This window comes from Scomber scombrus, chromosome 8 (genome assembly GCF_963691925.1).
Source record: "Scomber scombrus chromosome 8, fScoSco1.1, whole genome shotgun sequence".
Taxonomy (NCBI): Eukaryota; Metazoa; Chordata; class Actinopteri; order Scombriformes; family Scombridae; genus Scomber; species Scomber scombrus.
In genome coordinates, this window is record NC_084977.1 from 7149733 (window position 1) to 7172940 (window position 23208).

The following is a 23208-nucleotide window of genomic DNA, read 5'->3' on the forward strand; positions in this document are numbered from 1 at the left end:
ATGTGTTTTACTGACATAAACGTTGACATGTCGACTCCTGAAAGCTCATATTTTACTGTACTCGCTAAACTAAAAAGCCATTTTAATTTATCGACTCTGATTTCTGAGACCTTTTCACAACTTTGCATCAAAAGCCAGCAAATGAAGTAATTCAGTTCAGCCGTCCTTCTAGAGAGTTCAAGCTAAAAAATGTTCTTAATCAGTGGGATTATATTGAAGTCACTACATTTATTTGAAAATGAAGAATCATTTTCTTTCTCCTTTTACTTCAGGAAGTCTGCCTCTAACCACGAGAGCCTATTAGTTAACAGAGCTGAGAGCAACAGGGACTTCATGTGGCTGATAGCTCAGCTGGTCTTTGAAGAGACTCCACAGTGGGATTCAGTGTCATTGAGGTTAATTGCTTACACGGTGTACCATGCTTACCGCTCTCAAGTCCATTCTACGTCGCCCATATCTGCCTTGTTAGTAGTTCCTCGCAAATTTCTGCAGCGTTCCCACAGCCTGGTTTTTCCGGCGAGTTGACGCGCTTGAAAAAAGGCTCGTTAACCGGCCTTTGCTTCAGGTTATGTGCTGGTAAACAGACCCGCTCAGTGTGCTTACTTAACACCAGTCCACACACGGTAAAAGGGCTGCAGACAATACTCAGTTCCCCGTTTGAGGCAGAATCACATCCCCACTTTCCTGTTTGTGCTACCACTTCCTATGAATATAGATCATCCAAAGTGCAGTCGGTTTAAGTGTTCTGTAATGAGACTGATGTAAGTAACACAAGGTCACACCAGGAGCCCAGCTTCATATTGAAAAGAGCAGTAATAAAGAGATAGGGATTTGCCCACACACACACACACACACACACACACACACAAACTTAATCTATTTCCGCCTCTTTTGACAGAATTTCAGAGACCACCAAGGTCACGGACGCCAAGTTTCTTGAATGTAATTACGTTCATTATCTGCTGTTTTACTATAGCTCTGTTATTTAAAATAAATGGGCTTTGGTCTCACTGGCTACACTCTCCGAAAGATTTTCCATTCTGCTATTGTAAAGGAGGAACTGCACACAGAAGCCCTGACCTGCCAGTCACCAGGAAACGTTCATGATTGACTGATGAGCTTTCACCCTCCGTGTCTGTTTGTCTGTCTTAGAAAGTGGCGATGACGGCCTCGCTGTTCGCTCCTTTATCTAGCCTTTTATTAACTATTGCGCTGCTTCTTTTTTTAAAATGTAATTCATTTTCACATGCAAGAAGATTTTTAAGCACAAACTATTAATGAGACTTTTGAGAAAGCACATTTACTGCATTTTCACACCAATCACAAGGAAAATGTAAAGCGTTGACAATGTGTTAAGCACTTATAGGTACAGTAGTTACTCAAAGTTTAATTAATCGACCTGCCACTTCTATAGATACATGCAAATAGAAAAAAATACTTTGTTTGACCTTTTTGAGTTGTTTTTTATCCTCCTGACCTCCTCTGATTTCTAAATTTACGATTGTGGTTTTACGATTCAATCTTGGAACAAGAAATGAATAAAGTGTCCAAGAAGAAACAAGAAAGTTTTCCTGCATGTACACACCCGACACAGGTTAATAAAGTTTAAAGTTGTTGATTTCATTATTTAAAAGTCACGTTGCGCATATTTTACACCTCTCTTTCTCGATTGTGTGATGCAGTAGATTCAGAAACTCAAAGAAGGAGCTATGTAACGTAATGTTGGTCAGATATTTTTCAGTGTAAACAAAGGAGCTATACTTCCTCCACAGAGACTCAGTTTTATTGAATGCTCAGAGGACACTTCCCTGTCATATACAATCAAGTATTGATGAAGGGAACAATGTGGGTCGAGAGACTGGAAAACAACAAGAATGGATTCAACATCACACATTTGGGGAAACTCTGTTTTAACAGCTTGAACTGTCAGTCTATGTGGGAAAAATCCATAGCAACACTTTGCAAATCTGTGATATGTTGAGAGAAGGCAAGTGTGGGTTGAGTTTTTTTGGTTTTTCGCAAATCGCTTCTTTTTTTTTCTTCACTTTTTCACCAGGTTTGTTTATCACTGCAGTATAACCAAAGGTAGAGTCTGGAGCTGCGGTTCACCTTTACTTTAATCAGTGTTATAAATAACTTGTTCAATGATACGTCAGTCTACAACTCTATTAATCAGCTGTGCGGTTGAACTGAACCACACAAACAAACATGGCCCTCTAGTCTTTGTGTTGATGGGAGTTTTTCAAGTGAGTTCAAATGCACTATAATCAAAACAATCTAGATAGCAAAAGGGAAGTTTCCAAGGGTGGCACAGCACCCAGAGGCGACAGGCATGGTGCCAGCTGTATTGGGGCTCGTGGTGATGGATGTCCTCCACATCACAACAAAACCAAACTCTCCCATCCAACAACGGGATATCCCCAAGAACTCCCCTAAAGCTTCTGCTGTCATTGAGAGAGGGCATATAGGATACAATACATCCAATCACAATCCCATCTCTCCTCTCATAGCCAGCCGCAGAGACACAAGCAGTCCAATATTGAAAGTTTATAATGTTGCCTCGCTGAGAGTAAAATGGCTCTAATTAGAAATGACTGCACACCACCCACACACATGTCACTTTTCTGTGATGGATATCCAGGTAGTCAGATCCAGAGGCTCCAAGCCAGCGCGGTGAGTTCAGGGCCCCCATATGCTCGTCGTTGCGGCACGGTGGCGTGGCTCTCTGTCGGCGTTTCGGCAAGTCTGCACAGCTGGCGTTCATGCTGGGAGAGCTGCCACGCACACGCCGAGCGGCGACGGCAGGTACACACCCACCCTGGTTCTACTTGTCGTCTGAGGCACGCTCACAAACACACAGCGGCCCCGGCTTTCTGCTGACTTTGTCATCAAATATTCATGGCTGTCTGCATTAGCTCGCGGAGTTCTAATTGAGTTCTGTATATTCAGACGTGATTAACTCGGTCTAATTCCTCAAAGGAGTGAGCCAATTAGATAGCACTTGCATGAATAGGATTTCACATCTTAGTGCGTCTCCAGACTTGCCAAGACAATTATGTGTGTGTAGAATTGCGATGTACAGTGGGTGTAAACTCGAGCAGGTCATTATTTCTTATTACTGACCCACACTACAGGAAGCGCAGCTGTCCGATCCATTACAAACAAGTAAATGAAAAGCGCAAGTGTTATTATTAGAATACATTGTTTGGACAAGAGACAAGAGAGGGACTCCAAACACCGGGCTCTCTAAACCTTCCACATGTTTTTTGTCTAACACGCACACACACACCCTCCATCACCCCCCCAGGAGCGAGCAGGAGAAAAATATCCGTGACCCAATGCTGACCCACCACAATGTCACTCTAACTCATGGCATGAGAGAACTACTGCCGGGGTCTTTGTCAGTTTCTCTCTCTGTAACCAGAGCAGGAGACATTGCCCAAAGTCCGGAGGGGTCACATTCTGCTGCGGAGCTGAATTTAAAGAAGAGAGGCAGACAGGCAGGCCGGCCACTTTGCATGAGCCGGAGAGAGATCAGGGCCCCCACTGCCACCTTTTATTCTTTGAAGAAAGGCCTGAGCAAGGCATGATCTGTGTGTGTTTGCCCTGTCCCTTCATGTCGGCTGCAGCCTGACATGATCACGCAGCTAAAATAAGAAAATCTGCATGAACAAATAAAGCCTCACAGCTGACTGGAATAGAATACATAAATATTTAAATCTCATTTGACACATGCCGCTTTTGTTAGTTTGTCGCAAAACTCACGTCGCGGAGTGGAAGAAGCGAAACCTGCAGCTGCCGGCGAGAAGGATAGCAGGGGCAGTGGCCGGTCATAAACTGTCCAGGCAGAGATATAAACTAAATGTAAAAAACAAATCAGGATAGGAGACTCTGGCAGGATGCCATCCCATTCCTGCACGCACCGGCCATCCATAACCCCGGTGTGAATTTATTACACGGACAGACTGAAGCGAACGGGTTAGACCTACACACCGAGGAAGCGTGGCAGTTCCAGGTCAGAAACACTGAAGACCTCGGACGCGCTCGCCCCGACTGACTGGCGTGCGCACAGATGAGTGTCACAAACGCTCCGTCTGCGAATTATACAGGTGATCCTTTCAAGGTCACTGATCCCTGGAGTGAACAGGGGACCAAGAGTCACCAAACCATTAGAGGAATCACTTTCCACCGTGTGACACACTCTCTCACACCCACACGTAAACAAAACAACACACACACACCTCAGTCATCCGCATCCAAGCAGCGGAGAAGACGCGAGTGGGTGATTTACATAACGTGCTTACAAATGACAGGATTTTGTAAAGGGAGTCAAGTCATGTTAATGTATCTCGATACGCTCACACCGCGGGCCTGATGCCGAGAAGCTGCACAGACAGATGGATGGAGTCATGATGCCAGGGAGCGACGGTCACCGGAAAGCAATCACTGATATGAAATTAAATTTAAGTTGAATGTCAAGGGCTGAGGATGGGAACGTGTCGGGGGGTCGAGTTTGAGAGTCAGACCGGAGGGAGAGGAAATGGCAGGGGGTTGTTCACTTGTTAACCTTCGCGGGATGAGGTGGGAGAGATGATCATGATCACTGAACACAACCATCGCCACACAACTTCACACACACACACAGTTAACACACAGACCTCTCCACCTCTTCAGCCTGAGTAGACCCCAGCTCAGGAAAGGGTGGAGGGCGGCGCTCCCACAGTCCCTCCACGAATATGTGGAGATTTAAACGAGCTCCCTTAACCAAAACAGATTTCTGGCATTTTCTACAAGCTGAGACCTCCAAGATTTGGCTCAAAAATGTGGAAAACAAGTATTATTTATTTATTTATTTCTCCCCTCTTTAACTCAACCATAACAATCCTCTCTGTTGCTTCGTCAAACGGTTTTACGACCGACTCCACGTAGCTCCAAAAACCTCTTCATTAATATCCGGTCAGTACTTTCACTGCGAGGTTTGTTTTGCGTCTTAAACCATCTATATTCTGAGAGTTGTGTCCAGAATTAGGATTCACACAGCAAAACATCAGTGTCTGTAAACACGAGGACAGTTTTGCCAAATCTGCTGTTCAAATATGCATGAACAGAAGCTGGTGCCAAGTCAGCTGCGAGTGAGGTAACTCTGCTTCTTCCTCATGAAACAACTTCACCTAAAAAAAAAGAGAAACTGAATTATAAGAGCTTATTAGATTCAGTTTTGATCTTAGTATTAATTGTCTGCTGAGTATAAATCAACCTTAGTGTAATGTGTGGAGTTGTAAGTGAGGGGTGTATTGAAAGGGACAGGTTTTTTTTTTAATGAATAGACATTAGAGATCTCTTTATGTATTTAAGATAAAGTAATGAAGGTGGAATCTTAATTAGTTTTCTTGATGGTCAGCAAGCGGCAGGTGTCCCTGGAGTTTGACTTTAAAAGATGGAATGCGTAGCATTTTTAGAGGATGGACAAAGTAACAGGGACACTGTTTTAAAAAGAATGCAACTCTATAAAATAGCTCTGAAATAGTTGGTTTAAAGTTTAAAGGAATAGTTTGACATTGTGGGAAATATGCTTATAAGCTCTTTGCTGAAAGTTAGATGAGAAATTTAATAGCATTTATGTGTCTGTACTCTAAATTTAAAGCAACAGGCGATGAGCTTAGCTTAGCATAAAGACTAAGAACTAGGTGAAAGTAGCTCACTTGGACTTCACCATGAAGCTTATTGGCTGCTCATGTTCGCTTCATATTTTCCATTAGAGTGGTTTTGATTGGTTGATTGACTCTCATCAAAAAAGTCGGCATATCTCCCAAAATGTGGAACAATTGGTTTTGGAGTAGACGGCATTATATTGTGATGCTATTTTTGTTGACCCATATAGTTTGCAGCTTTTTTTATTATAGTATCACTCCTGTGTAGCACTTCCTGTTGAAATAAGCTCAATGAGAGCATAATTATAGATTTGTGTGGATCAAAACGATTCCTCTTTGTGCTGCTTGATTGACCCATATTAAGTAATATAAGGGAGAGAGGGCCGCTTGTCGAGGTTCATTAAGTCAGTCGACACCTTCCCTCAGGAAGTAGGAGGGTCAGGGATTTGACTCATACTTCCCATGCAAGTCACTATCCGTTATCAGGAAATGCAAATGCAGCGTCGCTCCGATCGTTCTCTCCAACAAGCTCTCGTTAGACGTCACAGAGCTTCCTTCGGCAGGGGTGTAGTTAACTTACACAGCATGGCCTGGCACATACCGGCCCCAGTCTGAGAGGGTCTGGACACACACTGAATCAGATCAACTGCAAATTTGGCCCACTCCGAGTTCAACGTGCCAGGCCGTAAATCGCGTGCAGTCTCACTGAACTCCAGCCTGCTCCTGTCAGCCTGACTTGGCCGTGTGAAATAAAAAAGAACACATAGGTGTAAAATTTGTGTTGATACGGTCAGAGGAGCTCGCAAACAGCTTAAATTTAACAATATGCCACAACAGATCTTGAACTGTTAACTGTTTCATCTGTGCACATCTGTACTTCCAGCATGTTGTATTTGTAACAGCGTTTTAAACTGAAAGTTACAGACTGTCGACTGAATTGTTTAAAAATGAGCAGATTGAGCTTCAACCCTTAACTCTTGAGTGTGTGAATGAAAGTATTGATTTATGTTAGAAGTATTTGGCTGAAGGAGTATTTAAATACCATGGATGAAATGAGGAATCTGTGACTGTTTTGACAATCAGTTAATCATCAAATTTCAAGAAATATCCTCTCCATGTGAGGATTTATTGCTTTCTTCTGTCCTATATTATAGTCCATTGAATATCTTTGAGTTTGGCCCTGTCTAATGAACAAAATAATAATAATTAGAAGATAACACCTTCAAACTTGCTGTATTTTTTCATGTTTAATAAACCAACTGGTTGCTTAATTCAGAAAATAACCAGCAGATGAATCCATAATTAAGATCCTCATTAGTTGCAGCCCTAATTCTTATCTAGTCATTATGTCTAGGTGTGCATCTGCATTTAAAAGATATGTTTTTTTAGAAACTTCTTTCGAATGTTGTTGTAATAAAGTGAAAAATGACACGCTGATTTCCAGTCGAAATGAATGAAATGACTTCCTCGTTTAACATTTTCCAATAAAAACGAGGTTTGAAGTCTCTAAAACGACACTAATTTACTATTTTTTGTTTCGTGTGACTATCCGTGCCTCTGCCTCTCCGTCTCTCTCTGTCAGGCTCGTGTCTCATGTTCGGCGCGGAGCACATGGGACCTCTTAACTCCCTGTTACATGCTTTGTTTGCATCATACTCTTCATTCCAACTGACAGCTGTGTCAAACGTTGTTTGGGAGCCCGTTGCTAAATAGTGGGAAGCCGGGCCGGACCGTGCAGGGAATCGGAGTGTTTGGTGTTCTTGCACTCAGGGAGACCACGAGAGAGCACTTTGTAGGAAACGGAGAAGGCTTACAATGAGGAGGGAGGGGGGAAGAAAAATAATAATAAGGGGGGGGGGGCCACAATTGACTTAAATGCACTCCACTCTCACCCCCAGTTCAGCAAGAGGCTGTCTGACCTAAATTCACTTTACCTCATCTGCCTAGACATTTGTTTAGCCTTCTGGGCAAACACTTAGAGAAATGTATGAGGGAGGGGGGGAAAAAAAGAATACATATGCTTGAATACATCACATTTAGTCAGGGGAAAAAGCAAAACCCGGACATCTGCAGATATATACAGCCCTCTAGTGGCAAACTGAGAAGGACCTGGATGTCTGACAGAGAGGGCAACGAGTGATTTATGGAGAATTTCCTGAACCATCTCTGGAGATCTGCTCCCCGACCACAGACCCCAAAAACTCTGTACAGTGTCTGTTTGACATCAGACCTGAGTGTGTATAACAAGCCTAATAAATGTTACCTAATACCAAATAAAAGGATTCACGAGTGAATAAAAAAATTTAAAGAAATAAAAAACAACGGAGGCAGAATGAATGAATTCAGGTCATAGAATCTTACCATCAGAGAGAAAGAGAGAAATTTTGTCTTTTGAGTACTGTACTCATTACAATGGCCCGGAGGAACCGTGTGCTGTGAAATCATATGCTCTAGTTAAGCTAAACAAGGGCAAGGTATTCCCACATGAAGGGCAGATGAGAATAAGTAAGTGGATATGCAGACAGATGAGTAAGAGTTGAGGATGGTTGAGTGCAGTTTGGCCCCTGCATCTTACTCACATTCTCAGGTTGCAAATGTATTCCCTCTCTCTCTCTCTCTCTCTCTCTCTCTCTTCCTCTCTCTCTCTCTCTCTCTCCCTCTCTCTCTATCTTTTTACCTCTACCTCTCTCTGTGTCTGCGTGCGTGCGTGAGGCAAACCTCAAGGGCTCAGTGCAGCGAGCTCATTAAAGGCTTTATTCCACTTCCAGGATCGAGCAGGATTGCAATATGGACATTGTTTATACACAAATGTTGCCCTGGGAATAATGTTTATTTCTATTACCGTCTTGGAGAGGGGGGGGGCTGGAAAGGGAGAAAAAAAAGGATGCTGAGCTTGTCTGCACACATTGCTTTTCATGAAATAATGCCTCTCCAGGAGTGCTTTGAAGAAACGGCCATTTTGCAAACCACTTCTTTACAGCCTGGAGTCATAGATCATCTGCTCTCATCTTTTGCCCTCTTACCCTCCAGTGACACATGATATCGGTGCAAGGGGGGTTGGAGGGGGGGGTCTGGATTCTGGATGCATAGGTCTGACACTCGGATTCATGTCAGGGGACGTTTTTACATCTTACTTTCAGTGACCTCGTCCTGTAAAGCCGCTGCACTCATCAGCATATAGACTATAAATGTCACTGCACGTGCTCAGCAGTAGTTCTAACATACAGGGGGAGGGTGGCGAGGGGGAGGAGGAGGAGGAGGAGGGGTGTTTGGGAGTTCACCTCGGCCGAGCGGTCACAGAAGTGTCATTTTAAACGGCAGGGCCCCGGCGGTGCATCTGGGAGGCAGTCGATGACGCAGCGCAGTGTTGCTACACACCCCGAGCTGTGTTTGGAAACACTGAGGCAGCTTGCTACTACTGGCGGGAGCCAATGGGAACAGCTGAACCGTGCACTCTTTAGCCCAGCCAAGCGCAGGAAAGAGGGGAGAACAGAGAGACACAGAGATCCAGGAAATGCCTGAGCGACAACAGCGGCCCGTCATGAGAGCGCACACACTCCCCTCACGCTCGCTCACACTCGCGAAGCCACATCAGGCCGCACATTGATCACCCGCACATGATATATCCGTCCTCCTGTAATTGCATCGCTGTTTAGAGAGGCAGCAGTTATTTATGTAATATTGAAATAACAAACGGCGTCTCCCACCAGATATTAAGAAGAGAGATGCCACAGATAAGTCAGAGGCAGGCGACCGCCCCGCCACATCCCCCCCCTCTGTCCCACCCCCACCCCATCCCACACCACCAACCCCAAACCCGTGGGCCATTTGCCCAGTCGCCTGGCTGCAGAAAACCTGCAGTCATCACAAAGTGGAAATATTTACTGCTCACACTCTTGCATATGGGAGGATGGAGTGTGGGTGAGGGCGGCTGAAAAATGACTGTGTTTGTGTTTCGAGGGGAGTGCTAATCAGATTCCTTCAGCTTCAGAGGCATTTGAGGATAGGCTCGCTTGAAGGTCCTGAGTGTGGATTTATTTGTGGCCCAGGCACGACTGAAAGCAGAGCCACCTGAAGTGTAACGCTACCATCAGAGAGTTTAAAAAAAAAACACTAGAGGAAAAGCAGCAAAACTTTTCTAAATGTCTCACATCAGTTAAAAATGTGTTAACAGACTAAAGTGCTAATTGTAAACAAGCGCTGAAAGTATCTTTGGTAAATGAATCATCAGAATCGCTACATTCATCATCCGGTTTTGTTGTGTAATCATGTGGGTGTCTGTGGGTTTGTGTTTTTGTGTCTACAGAACACTCTTGAGACCTGCACCATCTGCAGTAAGCCCATCATGGAGCGCATCCTGCGGGCTACAGGGAAAGCCTACCACCCTCACTGCTTCACCTGCGTGGTGTGCCACCGCAGCCTCGACGGCATCCCTTTCACCGTGGACGCTTCCAACCACATCCACTGCATCGAGGACTTTCACAAGTATGTCATTGAGGTTTTTCATCACACATAAAACTGCACAAACCAAGCTATCACTAATTTCTGCAATTTCTGTGGCATTTTAGCATCTTTCAGCTCATTGTTTTGGTTTTATTTACAGGTGTACTGTTTCATTCAGTCTCCTCAAGTCCTTTCAAGATGCAGAGGCAGCTTTTTTTCACTAAAAAAGCTCTGATAAACCCTCCATACACTTCTGTACCTAACATCAAACAGCAGAAAGACTAAACTTGTAACTAGATGATGAAGAAAGTGAAACATCTAGCAGCTGGAGGCTAAACCAGTTGTAATATACACTCACTTCCCTCTTTATTAGGTGCACCTGTACAAACATATTCAATCCAATACTACAACTTTGCTTTAAATTCTACATTTATGAAGCTTATACATTTTCAGTTTTTGTTGACATTGTCAGAAAGGTAATAACTCAGTCATAGTGGGTATTAGGGTGCATTTTATTGAATGGTGTTCCTAATATTTTGTCCACTCCATTAACATACATATAAGTGGTGGTGGCATACTGGGGTGCATCAATATGATGCACCCCAGTATGCCACCACCACTTAGTACGAGCTCAGTAATAAACAAAGTATAATTATCACCTGCCAAATGTAGAATTTAAAGCAGAGCTGTTGTATTGGATTGAATTAGCTTGCACAGGTGTACCTAATAAATTGGTCAGTGAGTGTTTGCTCTTTAATAGATACTAGAGAGCAGTTTCACCCTGATTGCCAGTGTTTATACCAAGATCAGCTAAGTACATCTTCTCTACATCACATCAGTTGCACCTTATTTGCATTTTTGAGTATTCCTTTAAAGCTGCAGTTAATCAGCATTTTTATATCAACAATGAGTCAAATGACAACATGTAGTATGAAATATGTTGCTTACAGTGTCCACACCTGACTTTGTAGTTCCCCTCAGCTTAATGAAGCAATTTAGCATCTTTCAGCTCCTTATTTCAGAGCTTAAAGTGGATTTTAAAAATGGATTTTAATGTTTATCCATGTTTACTAGATGTGAAAATAAGCATCTGTTTGTTAACTCGTTACCGTTAACAACTTTATATTATGATAATATGTCCATGTGTACTGTTTACAGCTTCTTCTGTAGCCCCCACATGGCAAAAAAAAAAATCAAGTAATGCTGTTTCGAAATCCTTTTCTTGGTCCAATAAATTCAAAACAGAAAGTGATATCAATGTGAAATCTCAGCGCTTCCTTTTTGGGAAACACTGCAGACGATTTCACAAGAACAGTGACCGTATGCAAAGCAGCTGTAGATATAAATTTAATAGTAAATTCCTGTCATTGTGTCACAGTCCACAGATTGCATAACCGCCACATTACCAGAAATGTTCCTTAACTCAGTGACCAGAAGGGAAACAGAAGTAAGCAGCTGGCTTTTGGTGTGAGTGCACAGCTTTGCTTTACGGAGTAGCTGCACTGGGCCGTTTAATTCCACATGACAAGTGTGACCTCAACATCGCAGCCCTTTGTGTCGAGGAATAGTTACGCTCAGACCAGGGCTTCTTTCTTTTTTTTTCTCCGGCTAATACTGGACTGCATTGTATGGCCGTGGTTCCCCAAAAGCCATCGAGCCCCTTCACTTCCTGATTCCCAGGCCTTCAGTAAACATGCGAAATAGAGGAAACGTCCACCTGGCCTTCAGTCAACTGACACAACCTGAAATCTCAGTGTGCTTCTCATATCCTCATTAATGCTGCTGTTAGGGATTCCCAGACCTGCTGATTTAGAGGCTAGAACATGGTATTGTGAAAGTCAGTTAGGATATTTATGATGTTTGGTTGTATATTTAGCTTTACGTCACATATTCTATTCATGAGAGATATTTCTGACAGGGGCTACTTTAGCTTTTAGTGCCACCTCCATAGTTAAGTGATTAATGAATACTAAGCTGGAAGCTGTTAACATCAATCTTTGACTTAGTTTAAATAAGTGTTTCCAAATGTGGAAGCGCAGTAGTCCTTTATAATATATCATTTTTCCCTCATACTGACCACCGCAAGCAGTCGATGAATGAATCTGACTCATGATACATAAAAAAAGTATTTTAACTTTCCTCTCATTTTCTGTATTTTCTTATACTTCTGGTTTTCTTTTTCTTTCTTTTTCTTTTTAGATATTTTTTCCATTCTACTGGTCATAACCAGTAGATAAAAGATGAGGGAACCCAAGTAGACATTGTTTTATTTTAAGGGATCACAAGTTTAAAAAAAGCTGAAAAATACATAACTGGATTAGTAGACAGAAAATGATTATTTATTATTGATTAATCAAAAACGACACCTTCTTTTATTCTAGCACATTTCTCTGTTTAATTATTGTGGATTTGAACATGTCTGTTCATGTACATGTACTGTGAATCCAGCAAAACTCTGAGACAAACAAACAGGCATATTAATTGATAGTAAATGATTCGTGTTTACAGTATCAAATAGCATCACCATGCAAACTAATGAGTGAGGATAGATCACTAAACCTCTAACAAAGGAAGTTGGTGTCATTCAAGGTCACGTTATGTCACAATATTTACGCTGGTTTTGTACTTCCTAATCTAATTACTCTTATCCTTGCTTTCTATTTAACAGGAAGTTTGCACCACGCTGCTGTGTGTGCTCTGATCCCATAATGCCAGCACCAGGCCAGGAGGAGACCGTTCGCATTGTGGCCCTGGACCGTGACTTCCACGTGCAGTGTTACCGCTGTGAGGTATGCGTTCTATGTATTCATCCCTCCTGGCACGCCTCCTGGCATGCCAGCCTCGTTATAATTAGCAGCGGTGCTCACATGGTCCGTGTAGCTCCAGCTCCAGCTCCAGCTGACAGTCATTACGGTATGAAGTTATAAGACATAACGCTCGTGCCCGCCCACCGAGTCACCTTTTCAGCGAGACGAGTGAATCATCCCCTCTCCTTACCTGCCTCGAAAAAAATAGCTCCGCATCTCTCCTCTGCAAAGTTCATGGACTTACATAGTAACCAATCTGTCAGAAGGCGCTCGCCGGCTGATAAGCTGCTCTGAGACATTACGTGCCCGGCTAAAAGAGAAGTAACGTGTGACATTGTCAAAGAGCTGTGCTAGTGTGAGTGCACCGAGCGTCTGGCAGACATAAAGGTCAAAGGAAAGCAAAGCAGATTAGTTCAGCTGAAGGGGCTCAACAAGAGAAGAATTTTGTCACCAGGGAGGCATGAGTAGATGGAGTTGTAATTCTGAATGTGCATGTACGTGCGTGTGTGCGTGTGTGTGTGTGACTCCTGTGTTACCCTGTGTAGCAGACAATGAGAAAATGATGCAGAAGCAATGTATGTAAATATATTGCTGTGTGTGAAATCATCTATGTGATTTCCCAGAAATAAAGACATCTGCGCCATGTAAACTCCACAGAGCAGAACATTCAAATATATATACACATGCAGACACATTCATCACTCAGGTGTTTCTGATCTGTGTGTGTGTGTGTGTGTGTGTGTGTGTGTGTGTGTGTGTGTGTGTGTGTGTGTGTGTGTGTGTGTGTGTGTGTGTGTGTGTGTGTGTGTGTGTGTGTGTGTGTGTGTGTGTGTGTGTGTGTGTGTGTGTTTTAAGGTACCGACTTGAGAAGTCAGAGAAGAGCTTAGTCACACTGTCTACCAAACTACCAAATGAAGGAAAAAAGCCAATAGAAAAAGTAGAAATATTGAAAATGAAAACAAAGATCAGGCACAGTGGTGCTCATGACAATGCTAACATACTAATGTGTAGCAGGTATAATGTTTACTACAGTATGCTCGCCATGTTAGTTTAGTGCATCAACAGGCTAACATTAGCAAATTAGCAGTAAACAAAGTACAACTGAGGCTGATGGGGATGAATAATAATAATTACCACAAAGGTGGTAACAGCTGGGTTGAAATTGTATGTCGTGTGTGGGTAACGACAGACAAACATATACAAAATTATGGATCCGTGTGTGTGATGAGCATTCATAATAAAGGTCATGAAAACTAAAAGAGTTTCCAGGGAGAAACAACAAAACAGGAGCACAGCAGGAGAGGAGGTGAAAATACAGGAGAAACCTGAAAAAAAAGCAGAGTGCTAGCAGGTATGAATAAGGTTTCAGATCAGAGTTTTAATCCCCTAAAGTAGGTCATAGTGTGTTAAGTAATATTCAGTTGTGGCCCATCTAGACACACCCACCAAAATATTTCAGCTTCACATGTTGTTCTGCAAAGAGCCTCCTGTAAATTAACACTGACTAGTTTTCCAACAGCAGTAAACGTGTCATTTAGGGCAGAAGCACAGCGAGTGTATGAATGTGCCTGATCGCTGAGTGTGGCTAATGACTGCTTCTGTGTTTGCGGACTAACGGAGTATCTGTGTCCTGCAGGACTGTGGCTCCCTGCTCTCAGAGGGGGATAACCAGGGCTGCTACCCTCTGGACGGACACGTGCTCTGCAAAAACTGTAACACCAGCCGCATCCAGGCCCTCACCGCCAAGGCCACCACTGACCTCTGAGCAACCTGCCGCCCGCTCACCTCCACTGTGATAACCCAATTCCCAATTCTCTCTCTCTCTCTCTCTCTCTCTCTCTCTCTCTCTCTCTCTCTCTCTCTCTCTCTCTCTTTTCTTTCTCTTGCAAACATACCCATCCACAAAAGCTTGCATTCCTCAGCATATCATATACACATATATATGTATATACATATATACATATATATTTATATATTTACTTGCAGTTACACAAAATAGCATCACACATGTATTTAGTGGCTGACTCGGTACAATCACAGCAGAAGAACCTGTCTGTTTTTTAACAGTTAAAGGAGTAGTTCAGCATTTTAGGAAATCCACTAAAATGCTCTCTTGCCAGCTAACTGTAACTTCTCATTCAGCACGCAGATATCTTTTCACCTAAATCTCGGCAAGGAAGCAATTAAGTGCATTCCCCTAAATGTCAAACCATTGCTTTACAAATCCATAATTTAACATGTGAAAATACACACTATCACTCCATCTTACCTGGCATGTTCCAGCCAGTGTGTACATGCACGCATATATGCAGGCAAACCCGTCTTTAGTCGCTGACCTAAAAGGGAGTCTGCCTCCACCGAAACATGTGAAATGTTTGACACATCTGCCCTGCAGGCGAAGCCATGGACGGATGTGTGTGTGTGAGTGTAGCTTTAGTCAGTGTTTGGAAAAACACTGAGCATATGGTATGTTGTTTAGAACGTTGCTTTTATTCTTTAGTGTTTGCACAGCGTAAATTACACAGACAGTACACAAATGTGGACAAAATAACCACACTGAAGCTCATTATTGCAACACAGTTCTGCATAAGTGAACGCCAAAGAAATAACTTTTAAACTGCCATATATTATGTGTACTTATTCCATATGCCACTATATTTAACATCACTTACAGTGTATTGATGGGGACCACAGGAGCTACATACATCCTCAGTGTAAAAAAAAAAAAGACAAAGTCCTCAATAGGCAGCTGCTGAATGCAATTCCCCTTTTTAAATATTATCATCTTTTATTACTAATAGAAATTGCCATGACGTATACAGTAGAATATTTTCTGTTGGCTTCAGCAGTACAGTTAGACATTCCATTCATAAAAATATGCCCTTATATTTTAGTGTAATCACTTAGTTTTAAATAAATAGTTTTTAAGCAGATAGATATGTCACGTTTCCCCCCATTTCCCATGACATTCATTAGATCACCGGTTGTACTGTCTGCATCTGGCAGAGATAACAGATATTAGATGGCTATGCAATTTTTAATGCTAATGGCATCGACACTTTATATTAAATTTTATAAATAAGGAAATATTTTACCTGTACAGTTTCAAGCATAAGTGTCCTTATAGTAATCCTTTAATCAGAACTATGCTGTTGGTACTGTGTGACTTTGTGTGTCAGTACTGTGCTGTATGTCAGTATTGATTGTACCGTTGAAACTCGTCTTTTATATTTTAGTCTATGTTTAAAGTCGATGGGTAAAGAAGGGACTGTGAGAGTTTCCCAAAAATTATGATTTTTTAAATTTTTTTTATTATTTGTTCCATCCAAAAGTCATGGACCAGTGTTCATGATTATAGTTAGATCAGTATATTACAGCAGTAGTGAGTTAGTCAAGACATTTCATGATAAACAACAAAAACAATATAGTTAATAATAAGTGATTGTTTGCCAATTTATTAGTTGGATTGGTAATCAGTGAACCCAGTATTTTTTAATTCCAGGTGCAGTGTGCATGTGGATGGATTTATTATGAACAAAGCAAGTAATTATAACTTTCAGTGATATTATAACAGAAGAATGAGGCATCACTTTGCTACTTTACTGTTTTACTCACACACGAAAAAAAGGGTTTAGTGCCATCAGAAAGTGAGACGGACAAGAAATAAATATACTGTAGTTAATATCACAGCAGAGCCTTTGTGATCAACTGTATCAATGTTTTAAACAGGGTAACACTTTGTAATCAACTGTGCTAATGAGCTCAATAAAGAATTATCAGTGGACAATAAGTTGATATTCATCAGATGTTTTGCTAGGATCTTTTTAGAATAAAAATAGAGATAACTGCCGTTTACAATGTAAAGGGATACTGAATATTGCCTGAAAAGATGATGATGAAAACACAGTTAAATCTCTGCACATCTGACCGTGTTTGGTCCGTTGGTTCGACTCTTTCTAGCAGACAGAACCGTCCCTCGCTCGCTCTCACGCCTCGAGCAGGGAGCGAGTGAATGCCGGTTCTCCAGGAGGTTAGGCAACCTTTTTCCGTCGATATTCCGAGCGCAGATTGTAGACGGCCAGTTCATCGGTTCACATACACCATCCAAAAAAGAAAACAAAACTTTTACAGCTATGTTAAAATCACAACAGACGAGTGTACTGTGTGAGAATAGTCATGTTAAAATAGCTCAACAGTGTCACAAAACTCAAGATAGAGACACGTTTTTACAGTGGTCTCAATCTTCTTTTATTGTATCTCAACAGTTTGATGAATTAGTTAAATGCATTCAAATCTGTGCTTCTCTCTAATTAAAAGAAGACATTTATTTATTCTCCTTTTATCCCTCCTTCTTTAGATATAAATATATAACACCGTTTACACTATCCATACTTACCTCCTTCACTTTGGCCATTTGATATTTGACTCAGTGAGTCATCTGGTTACGATGAATATGTCATATGTGTTGCTAGGTTTCAGCTGACAGAGATGTTTCTGGGCATCTAGCTAAGTTAGTGTCTCATGTTTGCTGTCTGTTAAAGGTCGACACAGGGCTTCCTGACATGCTCAGATAATTAGACAGCTCTGTTAAATGGTGCTAAAAACACAAATGAAGATGTCAAAGTGACTAAACAGGAAGAGATCCTGATTGAAACTCCAGCTGTAAACGCCTAAACCCTCCAGTTGATTTAAAAAACATAGGAACAAAGGAACAACAGTAGTGCAGATATGCTCATTTAAAATTATAATTCAGCTACAATTGTCTCCAAAGACAACTCTAGATTCTAGCACTGGAGCTAGAAAATCTTTTTTTTTTTTTTTTTTTTTTTCAACAGCTTCTAAGTTTACTGTAGTCAAAATGGTCCATTATTTAGAACTGAGTTTGCCTCTTTCTCTACAGGAAAATATGCCATTGCAATAAGTTGTACAATCATTTTTGTGAGTGACAGAGGTTTAACAGCTCATCTTCATAAAAATGTAGTTCACAACATTGCAGTTTTTATCTTTGCAGAGCAGCTTCACAGTATGCTTTACAGTACCTTCATTTTTTGTTAAATGTACCAGATTACAATCAAACAGGAGGCTCGTCAGTGTGATGAAGAATACAGCCATTGATTAGAAATGTTGTTTACAGCACATGTTCACACTTTGTGCATGTTTGATGAGATATACAACAGAAATAAAAGCTGTTGTTACAGTTTGGTAAAGGGAATTTTATATTGTAGATAACAAAGAACAGTACTTTGTTAAAACTTTAACACATTTCACCAATACACAGGATGTGAGGTAATTTAAAGGGGACCTATTATGCTTATTTTCAGTCATATAATGCTACAATGTTGGATGTTCATATTAAATGTGGCCAAAGTGTCAAATAATGAAGTAAATGTATGTAAAAGTTATAACTGTGAGCAGACGCACATGCTTCAGACTGCTCTGAACACTCAGATTCCAACAGTTTTTTTCTACTTTCAGCCCGAGCTGATGTCATCTTGTGATAGATTTCTTTATATGGTCATTTGCTCCACACGCAGCTGAGTTTACTGCTCTGCTCTGCTATTATTAGGGCTGTTTTTGTTTGTAGTATTTCTCCCTGTATTATTTCTAACTGACCTGTTGAACAAAGAGCTCCGTAAACTTTACTTCAAAATCACTGTTAGCTGACAGACAGGATAAAGATGTCCAACAATAAGCAGGTAATGAGCCTCACCACACAGAGACTTGCTGCTGTAATCTTTGTTGCTGGGGATGTCTGTACTGTCCACTCTCATATTTTAGGTTTTGGATTTCGGCTCCAGCAATTACAGATGTAATGGAGAAGTTAAGTATGAGAAAATAACCAGAACAAGAAGCAAAATCCTGCCCCTGGAGCCTTCTCCCAAAGCTGAGGGAAGCTTAAAACTGGCCAATCAGAACAGAGTGAACTTCTAGGGAGGGAGGCAGAGGACAAGGGAATCCAAAACAGCCCGTTTCATAGAAAGGCTGAACCAAGGGGCTGCATAAAGGGCCAGTATAAGATAAATAAGGAGTTTTTTAAAACTGTGAATCATGCAAAGCTACTCTAGTGGAGTCCAAAACAAAAAATTAGAGCTTGAAATTAGCATGATAGGTCCCCTTTAATATTACACTAATTTTTATATCAGAAAGATAACAAAATCACTGTGTATAATGTGAAAAGTGGTGTTTATAGTGACAAACCCACAGATAATTATTAACCAACTCTTAGCCAATTCCTCCTAGCTTTTTCGCAGTGTTTTAGCATCTTTCAGCTTATTGTTTTGGGTCTTTGCAACTTTTCTGCTTTATTCATTGTTTCAGTCATTGTGTCATTTCCAGTCACAAAATGCACTTCTTTCCCCCGAAAAGCTCTGATAAACCCACTGTACACAACAAACGAAGTCAACAAGTAGCCAGAAAACAAAATGAAGCAGCTAAAGAAACAGCTATTTCCATCAAGAGTTGGTAACGACCAAAACAGAGCGTGTAGTGGAGTTAATAATGTACTTCTATTCATCAGGTGGCCAGAAACACAACAACTTTATAAGGTGATAAATATGTTGTTAACAACTCGTTGCCCCTTAGTGGCTAAACAGATCAGCTAATGCAGATTTAAGGACATTTTTAACACTTGACATGAGTTAACAAGGGCCGTTTTAAATGAGGGGCCAACAGTAAAGACATATTCTGATACTCTACTGATGAATGTCTTTTCAAAATGTTGGCTTATTAGCACACGTTTTCTACAAAGCGTAGTCCACGAGCACAGACCTAAATCTCTGCTTGAGGTTGTTGTTGATGTGCCATTAAAAGCGTATTAAACTCTCTTATTTACGGTATTTGTATGGACGGCTTTTGGACACATCACACATTTAACGTGGGGGCATATCCGACATGAACCTTATCTGAAAGCTTGATGCCGCAAGTATAAAGAAAAAGAGCGTTTAATGATTTTTACATTTTTTTTCTTCCAGTGTATTTGTGTTGTCTACTGTCTTTGTTCCGCCGCCGTTTTTTTTGTTAAAGTGCCTTTGGCTGAGCAGTATTGAATCACTATACTGTTGCTGTGTATTACGTACTTGGCTCTGCCTCACTCAAAAAAAACTAAACTTTGCCTTGTTTACTTGTCTTTACCAAAGTAAATAAAGAGGATCCCTTTTTTTTTTTGGGCCTACTCTGAATCCACTCAGTACAGTAGATGTTTCCATCAGGTACGGTGCTTAAGGCTGCAGCAGTAGAGTCTTAAATGGTGATGAAAGTGAAACTCGCCTTAAAGAGCTTGATCCTCTGTTGTCAAAGTAAAGCATCTCTGTTGATCTTTTTTAAAGGGCATGTAGTTTTTTGTTTTTTTCTTTCCTCAATAAAAGCTTTGCAACAGCATCATGTCTCTGTGTCATTGTTTGGTTTCACTTTTATGCAATATTATGATGGATTATATGCAAAATATTAAAATCGCCCCCGTCTCTCTCTCTCTCTCTTTCTGCTTCAGGCCGAACTCTCCCTACCCATGCACAATCATCCCCCCTGTCGCTGGTTAACATTTGCCCTTTGTCTCCTGGCTCGTCGGATTGGCCAGATAATGAGCTCGTTCTCTCCGTCTCCTCCTCACGCTCCCCCGAAACCTCCCGGTGACCTCGTGAGCAGCGTACCTGAAGATGAAAGAGATTTATTCCCAACAAGTATAACCCAGGGCTACTTGACTTGCTTCATGAGTCATTTAAAAGCCCTTCAGTGGCAGCAAATGCCCCGTGCTTACACAGCTCCGATTCATTTCCTCCTGTCTCACGCTGCGAGTCCCCAACTGCTCCTCAGACGAATTAGAATCACCTGGTTAATAGAAACGCTGCACTCGAAATAGTCTTTTTGAGTGTACATCTGGGACAACGGTTTAATTACACAGAGATACAGTGTGCAGTCTCCTCTTTCTTTCTTTTTTTTTGTGTGGCCACGATCAGCAAATGCACTCAACTATGAAGTATGCTTACTGCTGGGATCAGCTTGATGGAGTTGTTAGAATAATTTAAAGACCTCCTGAAAGTCTCTCTCTCTCTCTCTCTCTCTCCCTTTTTTTTTTACTGTCGCCTTTCCAAGACCCGCTTGATTTAATCCTTTCCATTTGTCATCTTTACTTGTGTGCTGCAAATCAGCAGCAAGTCACTGAGCATTTCATTTCCTTCCCGCAGATCTCTAAATTGAAACGGCAATCAGAAATGCTAGAGCTCAATGGCTGAAACCAGAAGAAAAAAAAAAACATTATTTTTTATGTCAGAAAACAAAACAGGATGGGGTTTCTTTCTGGTCAGTGGATGTGTGATGTTTAGAATTTGAAATGTGTACTCCACAGCCAACCTGATGCCTACAGTAAATACAGTTATATCATCAGATTACTACTGTTCAGTCTGTGACGTGAACTGGGAGCTGGAGAGTATTCACCTCCTTATTTCTCTGCTAGTAAACTGAGGATTTGGGCATGCCAGCATCGTGGAGATTTCCTAGTATTTTTTTCTTCTTTTTCCTAAATATGCTAGAAGCAATACTGCATGTCTGTGTGTGTGTGTGTGTGTGTGTGTGTGTGTGTGTGTGGGTGCGTGTCTGCCTGCGTGTGTGTGTCTGAGACAGAGACGGAGAGAGAGAAAACCCCCTCCAGCAGTTTAGCCGAGGACTTGCTTTACTGCACATAAATCTGGTGTTTACAAACAAATTGATGAGTGATGGGCCCTCCAGCCAACATGATGTACCCTCCAATTTCTTCCCCTGCATAAAATTCCAGCATTAAGTCTCCGGGGGCCTGCTTCGGCATTTTTGAATGTCTTCGTCTAATACGCAGAATTATGGCCTGAATTATTTACCGGGAAGCAGAAACGAGCACGAGGTAGCAAAATGGGCCACTATCATGCATAATCTCGCGCACTCCAATTTAAATGAAGCTGTCATATGGTCAGATTTACATAACGTTACAATGTGGGCTGACATCGCAGAGCTCTGAGCTTAATGTTATTAGCTTTAAAGTGAATTCCCACTGTGCATTTGCATCAAGAGCATTGATTTTGTGCGTCCTTGAGTTGGCTAAAGGCAGTGATGTAATGACTGAGTCAGTGTTGCCTCTGTAGAGCTGAGAACGCTCTGAGATACAAATCCTCAGTCATTTCAATGCACACGTTGTATGAAACCATTATTAGTGCCTTTTCTTGTTCTACATCTAACTGTGAGCACCCAAGGACCAGCCAAAGTGTCCATAGAGTTAATGCGTCCCAGCCGCTTTCATGATTTATTTTTTGTATGTTATTCCCATCAAAGCACTTGCAAAGATAAACTGCAATTTACAGAGAAAAATGATTTTCTGGTAACATAAATCAAAGCTTTTATTTGACGATATTAATTTATGAAGTTTGACCTCTGACCCTGCTTTAAGAGACTTTATCAGACAGTATCCATGTTGCTTTGAAGGCTTTCTGCTGTTCATGTGCTTTCATTACAAACTGATGCAAAAGTCTGCGTGACTCACCCATGAATGAGCAATAAACATTTCAAGTGCCATTATCCATGTGGCTTCTAAAATAATTGCAACCATGTAAAATTATAATTTTACCTCTGGCAGGGACTCTTGTTCAAGCGTCATTGGGGCTGGTTTATGTGAACTGTATGGTGTAAACTGGTTCCTCTAATATTCTGCTACTGGGGGACTGACTGCGCTCCACATTGTTATCATTTTACTCATGTAGCCCCTAGCGTCTGGCGATGAGTGTGTTTTGATGTGTTTTGATGAAGAGGCTCAGACCAGGATATCTTTGGGGGAGATCTCTGTTTATTCTGACGACAGAAGTAAATAACAAAATCCTCCAGTCAATCTTGATGTGTAATTTGAGCTCCTCTCCCATGGAGGAAAATACAAAAACGATATGTTGCAGACAACAGATTAAAACACAGAAAACATACCTGACAACAGAAGTAAATAACAAAATCCTACAGTCAATTATAATGATTTGTAACTTGAGCTTATACACAACTTGAATGACACAAAAATATGTTGGAATACTGCACAATAAGTTTAAATTAACAAGTTAGTCTATAACTAATTTAACAGAAAGACCACCATGTTGCATACTTCTCCAAATGCCTAATAAAATATTTGAATAATATATATACATTTATAAAATCAGTATATTTTAAAGTCATGTCACACTTGGTATGTTGGCACGCTAATAGTCACAGTTCAAACACTGAATTCAAATGAATCTTCATATTTCTTCCCTCTGCTTGATAATTCATACATTATAAGAAATACAACTATGTTTCGGCATATTATTGGT

At 41.3% G+C, this 23208-nt stretch overlaps 1 protein-coding gene across 2 annotated transcripts in view; it reads left to right on the plus strand.

Annotated features, from left to right (window-relative positions):
• The window catches only part of lpp (LIM domain containing preferred translocation partner in lipoma), a 136655-nt gene extending 116387 nt beyond the window's left edge, over positions 1-20268 (plus strand). For both annotated transcript variants that reach the window (XM_062424177.1, XM_062424178.1), the window contains 3 exons: positions 9958-10136; positions 12763-12883; positions 14538-20268. In XM_062424177.1, the coding sequence (XP_062280161.1) occupies positions 9958-10136; positions 12763-12883; positions 14538-14666 (429 nt within the window). In that variant the 3' untranslated portion in view covers positions 14667-20268. The remainder of the gene's footprint in view (positions 1-9957; positions 10137-12762; positions 12884-14537) is intronic.
• Positions 20269-23208: the final 2940 nt, after the last annotated feature.